Consider the following 13,242-nt stretch of genomic DNA (forward strand, 5'->3'; position numbering starts at 1 on the left):
CAAACCTCCCCAAGCTCAGTGGCTTAAGAGAATCATTATATTGATGTCAGCTGGGAGTCAGATGATCCGTGCTATTGGGACCAGCTGGGCTTGGGTCATGTCTGTTCTGCGTCTCTCTCAGGCTCCTGGAACCAGTGGGTTCCCTGGGGCACTTTCTTCCCAGGACTTAGTTCGCTTCACTCTTGCCCACATCCTAAGGGGCAAAGAAAACCTATTCCACCCACGGTCGGAGGGAAACTAGCTGAGGAGGGAACAGTGCCTGTGTGTCCTGGCGCTTTGCGCCGGGAGGAGCCTGCTTCAGAACGATGATGATGGCAGTGATGGTGGCTTGGCGGGCATCGCCAGGGCCCAGCCCCTGACATGTATTACCTCATTTAAGTACAACCCTGGATGATAGATACTATTCTGTTCAGTGGGTGAGCAAGCAGGCTCCAGGCTCTTCCTATTGCCCTCTGCTGCCCCTTCCCAGCTTTCCCTCCGCTCAACCACAGCGGGGAGGGGCAGCCCCGGGCGACACCGCGCTCCTGATGGGCATGCGGGCTACAGAGTGTGCGAGGGTCCCCGCCTCTGCTCAGAAGGCAGCAGGAGGCTGCCGCTGGCCCCACCAGCTCCTGGCAGTGGCAGGTTCAGGGTTCAGGTTTTGGGGTGGAGATGCGCCCCCTCCCTCCGCCTCACTCCACCCTCCCCCAACAGCCAGCGCGCTTTCTCAGGAGCCACTGAGAGCCACATCTCTACCTGGCTTAAAAAACTCACCCAGGCCCAGCTGGGCGGCTCAGCGGTTGAGCATCGACCTAGGATCCAGGAGATCGCGGTTCGATTCCCGGTCAGGGCACAAGCCGGGGTTGTGGGCTTGATCCCCAGTTGGGGGCGTGCAGGAGGCAGCCGATCAATGACTCTCATCATTTATGTTCCTCTCTCCCTCTCCTTTCCTCTCTCTGAAATCAATAAAGATGTAGAAAACAAAACAAAAACTCATCCAGGTAATAAACTCCTGAGGTCAAAAATTCAAATACGAAAAGGTTGATAACGAAAGCCTTCCTCCCACTGCTGTCTGCCACCCCCTCCTCCCCAACCCTTCAGGTAATGACTGTTTTAATTTTGTTTCCTTCCAGAATTTCTTTATGCACATATGAGCAAAAAGGAGCATCTATTTCCCCACCTGCCCATTTTTTAAACACAAAAGCTCGCATACCGTACACACTGCTTTGCAACGTTTCCTCCGCATTTGAAATGGCCCCGATGTTTTCGCTGACGGGCACGGGGAATGCGTCCTCGGGCTTCCCCAGCTGCAGGCTGTCCTGCTGTCCTGCTGTCGGGTGGGCCAGCTGCAGCTCCTTTCACCGTGATGGAGGCTGCGGGGCTCCGGACAAAGCTTCGGAGAACGATGTCCACGCTCGGCCAAGGCTACGGTGATCCGCAGGATGAATTCTCAGGCGGGGCCGCTGGATCAAAAGGCTCTGGACTGTGATTTGAGGTGGCTGCCAAGTTCCCCTCCCAGCGGCTCAACCCGTCCATCCTCCCACCCGCGCGTGCGGAGCCTGTTCCCCGCGGCCTCGCCACGTTTAGATCTTTACTAATTGCATAGGCATAAACTGGTCTCCTGCTATAAAATAAAAACACCTTCGATGTATCCCCAGAGCCTCAGATAGAGCCCAGCTTCCTTGGGCAGTCACGGGGGGTGGGCACAACCTTGTCCCTTCTCAAGGAAAGGACATTGTCAGCCAGGAAGGTGGAGATGGACACAACTTGGTGTTCCCGCAAAGAGCCATGAGAGAGAAGGGGAAGGCTTCATGGAGGAGGTGGCATCTGAGCTGAGCCTTGAGAGACAGGTCAGAGTTTGACAGGTGTTAAAGGGAAAGGAGAGGGGACGTGTGTGCATAGCCCAGAAGGGAGGTGGGGACTGTCTGGGGAGGGTGAAGAGCCCAGCACTAGAGGACCTAGAAGGAGATGAGCCTAGAGGGGGTTGGGGCCTGGTCACAATGGACCCTTAACATCATGTGAGAGTTGGGGGGTTTAACCTGTAAATGATAGGATTCAATGAAGCCTTTTGAGAGGGGGTGTGAAGCGGATGAGTGGGGGACTGTTTAGATGGGACTCTTGATTTAAAATGAAAGAGGCCCAGCCGGGCGTGGCTCAGCGGTTGAGCATCGGTCTAGGATCCATGAGATCGAGGTTCGATTCCCGGGTTGTGGGCTCAATCCCCAGTCGGGGGTGTGCAGAAGACAGCTGGTCAATGACTCATCATTGCTATTTCTCTCTCTCTCTCTCCCCCTCCCTTCCTCTCTCTGAAGTCAATAAAGATATATTTTAAAAGATAAAATAAAATGAAAGAACCTTACTCAAAGTGGCTTAAGGAAAAACCTAGGGGTATGTTAGCTTCAGGCATGGCTAGATCCAGGGGCCTAAGGGATATCATCAGAAATCTGTCATTCAGCCTTGGCTCTGCTTTCCTCTGCTGGCTTCATTCCCAGGCAGGCTCCAGGACTTTCTCCCACAGCCTGGAAATATCAGTCAAAAGAGAAAGCGCCTTTCCCAACACCGTCAGCAAGCCCCCAGGAAGACGCTCAAGGCACTCACTGGACGATTTGGGTCAGTTGCTCATCCCTCACCCAATCATTATGGCCAGGAAGACGGCGTGCGCTGATTGGTCAGGACTAGGTCACATGGTTACTCACCTGGTGGAGGGGCGGGGCATGGTCCAGGAAGACGGCGTGCGCTGATTGGCCAGGACTAGGTCACATGGTTGCTCACCTGGTGGAGGGGCGGGGCATGGTCCAGGAAGACGGCGTGCACTGATTGGCCAGGACTAGGTCACATGGTTGCTCACCTGGTGGAGGGGCGGGGCATGGTAGGGTGGCCTCAGCTTCATGTGCACCACAAAGTCTGGGTTGGGGAAGGATCCTCAAAAATCAAGGGGCAGTGACCACGGCGGCAGAGAAACTCAAAATGATGGGAACTAGAGGCTCCCTTTGAGCCCCCCCTCCCCCGAAGGCGCGGGGTGGGAGCCTGAGCGCCCCCCTGTGGCCAGGAGGCGCACTCCACCAGCTGCTGCGTCTTGGTTTTATCGCAGACTGCAGGCTAGTCCTTCGGGCAGATGCAGACCGGCTGAAAGGGCAGGGCTGGGCAAAGGCGGCAGGCCCCATGCCAGCCTCAGCCCCCCAGGCTGTGTGTGGACAGTGGGTTTGGCGCCCCCTCCCCTCCCCGCCGCTGCCGGGCTCATATTTTCAGTCCGTTTGGAGTGGCTGGCATTTCACAGGACCCCACCGAGCCTTGCGTGCCCAAGCACCGGTGTTTAGCCTGCTGGAGCGGGTGCGACGGCCACTCTGCACCCCTCTGGAGGCCCCAAGAGGAAAAGGGGGCTCCGTTCTTGCTGCGTAACTTTCTCCGCAGTGACAGAGTGACGGAGGCTGGGCTGAGAGTCTTTCCCGTGTGCAGAGGGTCACTCCACAAGCTTGGCTCATTACTCTCAATTTACTTTGTGGGGTGGGCGTGTGACTCAGTCCTGGAAGCAGGAGTGCCAGCTCCTGAGACGGTCAGATGTTCTCTCCTGGCCGAGTGAGGTGTCCCTTTCCCTGTCCGCTGCCCCAAGAAGGCTCCAGCCTTGTCCCCTCTAACATACTAGTCCCGTCTTTTATGCCTTAACACCAGCCTTTGGTTTTTTGGCTCAAGAAGGCCTGCATCTGATGGGGTCCATTCCTCAGAGGTGAGGAAACCTGTCCTGATCCTTTAAATCTCAGCACAGAAGCCACTTCCCCAGGGACCCCTCTGCCAGCCGGGCCACAGGGCTTTGCGCCTTCACCCCTCACATGTCTCCCTCACAGCCCTCTGGTGTGTGGTTATATATTTGAGGAATTCTTTTATTAAAATTATTTCCCCCACCTTGACTATCAGGTCCCTGAGGTCAGGGTCTGGGGCTGTTTTTGCATTCCCTTGTATCACAGAGGACTGAAGCAGTGCCTGGCACATAGTAGGTGATCAATAAATAGTTGTAGACTAAACAACTGAATAGACAATAGCTCCAATGGACACTCTCCTGCTTCTAGGATGTGAACAGTGTTGAGAATAGGAGACACTCACAGGAGGATGGCCACTGGTGGTGGGCACTGGGGGTGGCTTGATTTTAGAATCAATCCTGGCAGCACAGCAGTAAGAGTAAGAATTCTGGGCCATTTTCCCTCCTGTCCCATTTCCCAGGGGATTAAATCAATGTCTGGTGGCTTGATTAAGGTCACCCAGGCAGGACTGGAGCTAAGACTTGGATGCTGGACTCCCAACTCTAGGGCTGGCGCTCCTTCCTCTCAGGAGCATGCAGGGGGGTGACTGTGGCTGCGGGGAGAACCCTGGCTGCCCAGCTGGCCTGCGGCAGCTGCTTCTGCCAGTCACATCTCGCTGTATGCTGGGAGGCCGTAGGGGGAGAGAGCACACACTCAGCCAGCAGCCCTGGGTGGCGAGCCCAGCTGTCACTCACAAACTGCGTGACCTCAGGCCAGTTACTTCATGCCTCTGGGCTTCAGGTTCCTTAGCAGCAAAATAGGACAAAACCCCTCCCTTCTGAGGAATGCTGTGAGGATTCTGAGAATGCACGGGTGGGCCTGGGACATGGGAGGCACTCCAAAAAAGGGGGCCCTCCCTCGTTGATATCTCCTGGCCTCCAAGGGAAGGAGAGTGAGAAGCAGGGGCTCAGGGAATCTTTGCAGGTGACAAGGGTCCCTCGGCCCCTCCTCGGCCCCTGGATGCCTGCACGCCCCAGCAGACCCCAGGCTAACTGCTGAGCCCGAGCTACTGAAGAGTATCTCATTAATGTAAATCAGCAAAAGCTCATTAAGACCACAAGCTGCGCATCGGCAGCAACGGAAGGTCAAGGTCCTCCTCGTGGGAGTTAGTGCCTCTGGACCCTGACGTGTCAGTAGTCTCAAACGAGATGAAGGGGCATTTATTTGTAGGCAAGTAGGCAGCCAGCTGTGTGCCTGAAGTTCCCTGGAGTTCCCAAAGAGTCACCCGAATCTGTCCCCCAGCCTTGCTGGGCCCCTGCCCCTGGGAGGGGAGAATTACCTGCCGGGGGCTGGACACAGCCATCACCACACAGAGCCTAAGCAAGCAGGACAGGCTGGTTTTGATGAGGAGAGAAAGTTCTGAAGTTGAGAATGCCATCTGCAAAGGGTGAGCCTGGTAGGGGGCGGAGTGGGGCAGGGGCCCTGGCCCGAAGCTGCCCGGTGGTGTGCTGTCCCCTCTTGGGGCCCCAGGGTGCTCACCTGTAACATGGACATCCAGCTTCCAGGAGGGTTATGACCTGGCGGGGAGGTGACAGTGACACCAGGGCCTGGCCTCCTCTGCCCTCGACCTGCCGGCCTTAACCACCCCACAGCGCTCTGGAGAGAGAGAGGCCGAGGGGAGGGAAGAGCAGCCGCCTCTTCAAGCCAGGCCAGGGCTGAGGTTCTTTACAAAGGGGCGCTATTTGGACGGCACGCGAGTGATACGCAAATGGCTTTGCCTCCACATTAAAACTAGGTTATTGGGAAGGTCTCGGGACAAGGACCTGGAAATGGCAGCCCTTTCTCTCAGCACCTTCTGGAATGTCTTGTCCACTGGCCAGCCTCTCCCTTTTCCTGCCCCTCCCACATGAAGCTTCCTGTTCCTCTCACAGTGGTCATGGGAAGGGATGGGAAAAGGGGGGTTGGCAACCCCAGAGTCATGCCCTCCCCCCATTCGAGGGGACTGTGGGAGCCCTGGGTGGGTCCCCCTGAATCCCTGCCCAGCCCCTGAGGGCTGTGTGGTCCCGAGCACAGCTCTGCCCCTGGGCCTCCGAGGGCTCAGGTTCATGCAAGGTTGACGGGAAAATGCTTAAGTGTGAAGTATTGTACAAATTCAAGGGTTTCACTCCAAATTTTCTAAGAAAGAGCTCCTGATTTAACCACCAACCTTGATTATTCCTGCGGCTGTCAGCAGCCTTAGTTACAATTCCCTGGGAGGCTGTCCGTCTTGGGAAGGCGGGCTGGGGTCAGTCTGGCTCCACCACTACCACCAGCGCCACCCGGGCGAGCCAGTTTCTTGGAGCCTTGGTTTCCCCATGTGGGAAATGGCTATGACAGCACCTACTCTTTGTGGTTAACAAATGAGCTGACCCATGTTCAGCCCCAAAATATAAATTGAACCCTGGTACCAGCAAATGTGAGCTAATCTGGAAATAGGGTCTTTGGATGATGGAGTTAAGATGAGGTCACGAGGGTGGGCCCTAATCCAGCATGATTGGTGACCTTATGAGAGGGGCAGTGATAGGAATGGGACAGAAAAGATGGGCCCGTGAAGGCGGAGGCCGAGAAGTGTCTGCATACCAAGGCGCGCCAAGGTGCGGGGTATCACCAGAACCCAGGAGGTGGGCATGGAACACACCCTCCGAGCCTCCGGAGGAACCAACCCTGCCAGCACCTTCACTCGGGACTTCTAGCGCTCGGAACTGCGAGAATAAACCCCTGTTGTTATAAGCCACCCAGCTTGTGGCACTTTGTCATGGCAGCCCAGCCGCTCCCACAAACCCCGGCACAGTAACATCTGTGTGTTAACTTGCACCATCAATTGCTGGTTTGGTGTCTGTCTCACCGCAGACGGTGGGTCTACGGGTCTGACGTTCCCTCAGCAAATACCAAGCAGCTCCTTGGTGCCAGGCATGCCCTCGGCAGGGGGCATGGTGTCGGCCGCATCTCGCATCCTCAGGCCCTTCATACGCACAGGTGACCAGGTGAGCTGGCCTGGAGCCCACCTTGATGACATCCTTCCCACCCTTGGGGCTCGGTCCCAGCTCAGTCTGTATCCAGCTGCCCAAAGCCCAGGGGAAATGTCTGCCCCAAGGAAAAAGGTCAGTGCCCAGCACAATGCCAGGCACACCAACGGCAGGTAAAAATGTCCCAACTGGGGTGCCAGATGAGCCCCTTGAAGAGGGCCTTACTGAGCCCCAAAGGCCCCCAGCCTTGCCCTGGGCCAGCAGAGCACTCCACGGCCCTGGGCCCCGGCGGGCCGGGCACCCTCCTCCCCACCCCCATCTCCTCCCAGGCCAGCCCCACTCCTCATGCCAGGTTCCGGGCAGCACCCGAACACGAGTGATTTCAGCTTTAAGAACGTGAGAGAGCAGTGCTTAAAGTTCCCGTGTTAACGGCGGCGTCTGCAGTTTCATTTCACTTTAATCGAAACCATCTGCTGTGAGCAGGCAGCAGGCGAGGCCAGCTGGCCTCCCGGGGCTGCCTCCCCCAAGTTCCACCGCCCGAGTCAGGCAGGGGAGATGGTGGCTCTGTAAGGAAGGTTGTGCTGGGGCCCCAAAGCCCCAGGGTTGGAGAAGGGCTCCTTGAGGCTGGGGCCGAGGGTAGGACATGCAGAACCCAGGCTAGTCCCTCCGTCCTCTCTGGCCAGGACCGAAAGGCCTGGGAGGCCCAGGCGACCACCCAGCACTGGCCATGGTAAAGCTGAAGGGGGGAGGAGGGGCAGGGGGTGTGAGGTCCCTGCCCTTGAACCCACTGTGCTTGCTCTTCCTGCAGAGTCCCCGAGGGAGGCGTGGGGCTCAGGAAGTAGCTCTGGCTCTGCCGCTGACCCAGCTACAGGTCAGTCACTTTGCCTCCTGGTGCCTCAGTTTTCACATCTGTAGAATGGGGGCTCTGTAACACCCACGTCAGAAAGCTGTGAGCACTGAGGCAGTGTGCGAGGGAGACCACTGCAAACAAAACCTGACCTCCTTGGTGAGAGGGCATGGGAGGGGGGCTGGTCTTTTCTGCTATCAGGGGGAAGCCAGTGCAGCTGCCAGCAGCCTGGCAGGGTGGGGGTGGCCGCCGGCTTCACCACCCAGCTTTGGCTGGGCACCGTGATGAAGGCAGTGTGGGCCACACAGGTGGCTGTCTGCTCCCACGGGCCGAGGGCCGCCTTCCAGCCCAGGCCTGGGAACAAAACTAGCTGGAGCCAAGCTGGGAACAAAGGGCCTCTGGGATCCCAGAACAAGCGTCTGGTCTCCCACCAGCTGGACCAAAGTGAGCAAGTCAGGGCCCGGTGCCAGGGCTATAGGGAGGTCCCGGTGGGCAGAGGGATCTTATAGCCGCTGCGCAGGAGCACGAGGCAGGCGCCCAGCCCCAGCGCCCCCGCCAGCAGCACGGCGCCCAGGGCCTTGAGGAAGGAAGTCCTGGTCCGGGTGAAGGAGCCGGGGGCCATGATGCCCAGCAGGGCCGTGCTGACCGTGAGCGTGTACAGGATGGACACGCCCGTGTTGAGGGCGACGATCTTGCCGAATTTGGCAAACGGGGCGATGATGCAGAAGAAGAGGGGCACCGTGGCGATGACCGTGGTGAGGGCGCTGGAGACGATGGCCACCCCCACGTGCCGCACAGCCTCCAGGGTCCGCCACTGGCGCTGCGAGTGGGCGTCCTGGGGGCGGGTGAGAGGGGAAGCTGGGGCATGGACCTGACATGACACCCGGTCCCTCCCTCCCTGGGGCCTGGGATGGGGGCTTGGATGCTGGGTAAACACGCACCCCCTGCCCGATGCCAGCCCTGCTGCTGCAAGCCCCCGGTTCTGCCTCCTAAGAGGTAATTACAGCACCTACTCCACAGGGTTGGGGTGAAGGTGAAACGGTTCCCCAACAGCAGCTCGCAGAGCACAGCAGGGGTGCATTAAATGTTGCTATGACAACCAGGAGGCTGATAATCTGCACAGTAGGTCCTCATAAAAGGGAGCCCTAATTGGAACTGATTTCCTTCTTTTACCATAAGCAGCGAGATGTATCAATAATTTAACCTACGTACTTGTGAATGTTTTCACACCTATACAATTCCAAACTAGGAAAAAACAAAAACTTTATGAGACCCAGGGCTGTTTTTGGCATTGAGTCAAGGGCATGTTCTCACTAGGCCACAGATGGCCAGCTGGTGGCCTCTGGTCATGAGTGAAGGGCCCTGCCTGCTCCCCAGGCTGCAGAATGAGACTCAGACTCGAAACCCAGAAGCAGGAGAGGCCCTTGGATGTCGCCTGGTCCACACCCGCATGCTCACTTAAGGAGGCTGGGAGTGGACCCACCCAGGGCCCGCAGCACAGCTTTCGGGGAGCTGAACTGAAGTCTCCTGGGAGATCGGCCCTGGAAACCACAGCTTCTAGAACACACGCTGGTTGAAGGTCAGGCACGGGGATGTCCAGCTGTCTTTGTGTCCCTTGGCTGCGCTGAGGCAGGGAAAGGTTCATGGGAGGGGGGGGAGGCAGGCAGGGTGCTCACCTCGGCCTGGTGGCGGGGCAGGTTCTCTCCAGCCAGCAGGTAGCCCTCCACCAGATGCACGCAGTAATCCACGGAGGAGCCGACCAGGATGGACAGGGAGATGGCTTCCACGGCGCCCATCTCCCAGCCACTCCAGTACATGATGGTCACCACGAGGCAGACGATGCCTGCGGGGCAGGGCACAGCAGGGAGGCAGCTGGTCAAACCACAGTCCCGGACAGGTTCTGGGTGAACTCGGAAGGCCCCTGGGGAATGGGGTAAAGTCTAGAGGCGCCCCCACCTCTGGTGGCAGGAGGGACAGGGCCAGAGAGAGCTGGGGGGACCGAGGTACAGCAACATGTCATTGGTTTATAGCCAGTGAGAAAGCTGCTGATGGGCAGCCACCAGCAGGACCCCTGCCGGTCCCCAGCCCCGCCCACATACCCAAGATGCTCAGGAGCACTGGCAGCAGGAGCAGCACGTGGGTGGTGAACACGGCTACCGCGGCCACGCAGATGAGCAAGGAGAGGGCCAGGCCGTACAGGGCGCTCTGCACCCCTGCAAGGTGACAGAAGGGGTCCTCAGCTGGGCTGTGCGGATGCGGTGCCCACAACCCTCCCTCACCCCTACAGTTCACAGGTCATTGGGGTTAAACCAAGGGCACAGTAGCCACAGCTAGCTGTGTCACTCTGGGAAAGCCACTTGACCTCTCTGAGCCTCCCTTTCTTCATCTCTAAAATGGGGTAACAACAGTACCTATTCCACAGGCCTCTTTGGAGTTTAAAGAGATAACACAGGTCAGGGGCTCAGCACAAGGCCTGGCACCGAGAACTCAGAATGACACCAGACCAGACCGTCATAATGGTCACTGCTATTCCTTTTTAAGTGGCCAAATTCAGGATCGGAGAATGCGGCCAGATGCCCTGAGCAGGAGGGACCCAAACTCTGGCTGCAGATTGGTGTTTCCAGCCACTGGGTCATTTCTGTTTCTCCAGGGCGCTGGACCAGGCTTGAGAAGGTGACAAGGGAGGCCCGGATGCCCTCCCTGCCCCGTCGCCTCCTGGTCCCGCTGCCACCACCTGCCTCAGCGCCGGGAGCCCGGGGGGGGGGGGGCGGCCCTCACCTATGATCTCCATGAAGATCTGCTTCCAGTGCTCGCAGGTCTGGAAGCCGCGGCGCAGCGCCGAGCCCGCGGGGACGGTCTGCAGCTGCTGCTGCAGGAAGCTCTCCCAGCGCAGGTAGTCGGAGTAGGTCTGGAAGGAGGACTTGCCCTTGTACGTGGTCTGTGGGGGACATGAGCCAGTGAGGTGGGCGGGTGCCTGTGGCCCCGTCACCCTTCCCAGGCCATGGCTGTTCTCTGGGGTGGGTGCAGCCATTCCTTGGCCACCGGTGAACGGAGTGTGTCGTGTGTGGGGAGTGAGGGGTGAGCCAATTCAAGATGACAGCCTGTCAGCTTCTGGGGACACGTGTGATTCTTACAGCGGCAGCAGGTCCCAGGGCAACCAAAGTCCCTGCCTATTCCAGCCGAGCCACCGTCAGCTTCCAGAGCCCTATGCTCTTGTGTCCCACCCTCTGCCTGAAAGCCAGCTCCACGCATCCTCCTTCAAGGCTCACAATGGTTCTGTCTCCTCCAGGAAGCCCTCCGTGACACCCCAAGATGGGCATCTTCTGGGCTCTGCAAGAAACCTACTAAGATAAACCTATTACTTTTTAAGTGGCCAAATTCAGGATCAGAGAATGGCCAGATGCCCCCAGGCAGGAGGGGACCCAAACTCTGGCCTGTGAATCATAGTTCTTGTCACTGCCCAGCAACCTGTCAGTCTCTTGGCTGGACTCAGTCCAGGGAGACAGAGAGTGACCTGTCTGGTTCACAGTGTCCAGCTCTGAGGAGTCATCCGGGGGATGGTGAAGACACGGGAACTCATCCTGCTCTGGGGCTTTCACCTGTGTTATCTCACTGGCGAGTTCTGCTCTCCGAGTATAAACAAGTTCTGGTGGTCTGTGCGCACGTGTGTGTGAGTACTGGGTGGGGGCGGGCTCGGAAGTGCCATCCTGTCATAGAGAAGCCTGAGCGGGGAGTCTCTCCTCTCTGAAACTGTGGTTTCAGCCTTAAAAAGGAGGGACATTCCGACACACGCTGCAGCATGGATCAACCTGGGGGACATTATGCTGAGATGAGCCAGACACAAAAGACCGCAACTGTGCGATTCCACCCACACGAGGCACCCAGGGGATTCAAATTCAGAGACAGAAAGGAGAATGGAAGCTGCCAGGGGCCGGGGCGGGGGTGGGGCGTTCATGTTTAACGGGGACAGTTTCTGTTTTATAAGGTGAAAAGCTAAGAGGCAGATGGTGGTGGTGGTACAGCAGTGTGAATGTACTACCACTGAACTACACGTTCACAATGGTCAAGATGGTCAATTTTATTATGTATATTTTACCACGATTGAAAAAGACTTTCTGGGCTTTGAACTGGGGTCCGCATTAGCCTGGGGCTCATGGAGGGCGGGGGGGTCTCTGGGCCCTGCTTGCTGGCTGGGGGGGGGGGTTGGCTGCCTGCGCAGTGAGTGGCACACGTGGTGGGGAGAAAATCCGGGCTGGGCCAGAGAACACGGATTGTTGTCCACGGGCGCTCTCGCCACTGTCATTCTCACTCCTCAGCGCCCTCACGTGACACCTGCTGCTTCTCAGTGACATCAGAGGGAGGGTGGGGAGCTGTAACCCTGTTCTCTGAAGGAGAAACTTGAGGCCAGAGGAGATGAGTTATTTGCTTAAGGGGATCAGAGCAGGACAGGGCCCGGGCTCAGCAGGGAGGAGCAGGGCCAGACCCGGCAAGCCTCACCCAGGGAAGTGCCAGGGCCGAGGCCTGCAGATGTCCAGGGCAGGGGTGTGCGTGCCTGTGCACGTGTGTGCGTGTGTGAGTGCACATGTGTGCTCCTTAGGCGGGGCCCAGGGAGCGTCGGGGTGAGAAAGGAAGCAGAGAGCTATGGGATTGCCAGTCCCCTGGCTTCGGAGCCCCGCTGGGGAAGGCCCAGCATTGAGGTCTGCGGCCCAAAACTGGCCCCCCACAGTGGCAGAGGGGAGTATCCTGCTCTTTCACCACCCCCACCCCCACCTGTCCCTACAGCCCAGAGGCAGCAACACAACACTGACCCAGGGCAGGTGGGGAGGGGGGCGGTGGGAGCTGGCCGCAGCCCGCGGGAGAAAGGCGGAGCTCCGCAATCCCTGCCTTGGCCTCCATGCCGCTGCTCACTAACCAGCACGAGCCATTTCACCTCCAGGCCCGTATCCCGCTCTGAAGGGCAACCTCTCTGATCTGGGACAAGGGTCAGGGATCAGAGGTGACACGCGTGAGGCCACCAGGACCTCACCGACTCAAAGGCCATGGAGATCCACTGCACGCGTCCCTCCTTGACGCCCACGGCCCCATGTGACAGTTGCCCCGGAAGCAGGTTGGGTTCGGGCAGCTCCTTGCACTCAGGGTGCAACATCTGTAGGAAGGAGGAGATGCTGTAGCCTGCGGGGAGGAGGAGAGAGGTGGGGGGTTACCTGAGAGAGCACCCTCCCCTCCGCAACCCACCCCTCCCACCGTGCACATGTGCTCCCCGATCTGGGTGTGTGTGCAGGAGGGGCACACGCCTTCCCTCTAACCTGCAGGTTTAACGTGTGTGTAACCACTGGCAATGTCATTGGAACCTATAACATCCACCTGCCCCAGGTGGAGAATGACAGGCTTGTGCCCTCTCGGGGAGGGCCCTGGTCACTTGTGGGCCAGCCCCTGCTCCCAATTTTAGAAAAGCTACTCCTGCAGGTGTGGCCACCCACACCACCCATATTGCTACACACACGGCACACGTGGCCACACACGGTACTTCTGGGCCAATTCACATCACGCACGAGCCCGCTTTCTTCTGGAAGACACACAAATGTTCGCGCACCCCGACCCCAGCGCGGACACTCAAGCACAGACACGTATGTGCAGGTGCCCCCGGCCCCCAGTCCCTCCTGCCTCCGAGGAACCG

General features: G+C 58.4%; 1 protein-coding gene across 1 annotated transcript in view; it reads right to left on the minus strand.

The window, feature by feature from the left end:
• Positions 1–7,162: 7,162 nt before the first annotated feature.
• The window catches only part of DISP3 (dispatched RND transporter family member 3), a 41,427-nt gene continuing 35,347 nt past the window's right edge, over positions 7,163–13,242 (minus strand). Inside the window, exons 17-21 of the mRNA XM_081144044.1 lie at positions 12,592–12,737; positions 10,344–10,503; positions 9,665–9,778; positions 9,242–9,408; positions 7,163–8,400 (exon numbers count right to left, since the gene is read on the minus strand). Of these exons, the coding sequence (XP_081000170.1) occupies positions 8,038–8,400; positions 9,242–9,408; positions 9,665–9,778; positions 10,344–10,503; positions 12,592–12,737 (950 nt within the window). The 3' untranslated portion in view covers positions 7,163–8,037. The remainder of the gene's footprint in view (positions 8,401–9,241; positions 9,409–9,664; positions 9,779–10,343; positions 10,504–12,591; positions 12,738–13,242) is intronic.

The sequence above is a fragment of the Miniopterus schreibersii genome (assembly GCF_964146895.1).
Source record: "Miniopterus schreibersii genome assembly, chromosome: 8".
Classification (NCBI taxonomy): Eukaryota; Metazoa; Chordata; class Mammalia; order Chiroptera; family Miniopteridae; genus Miniopterus; species Miniopterus schreibersii.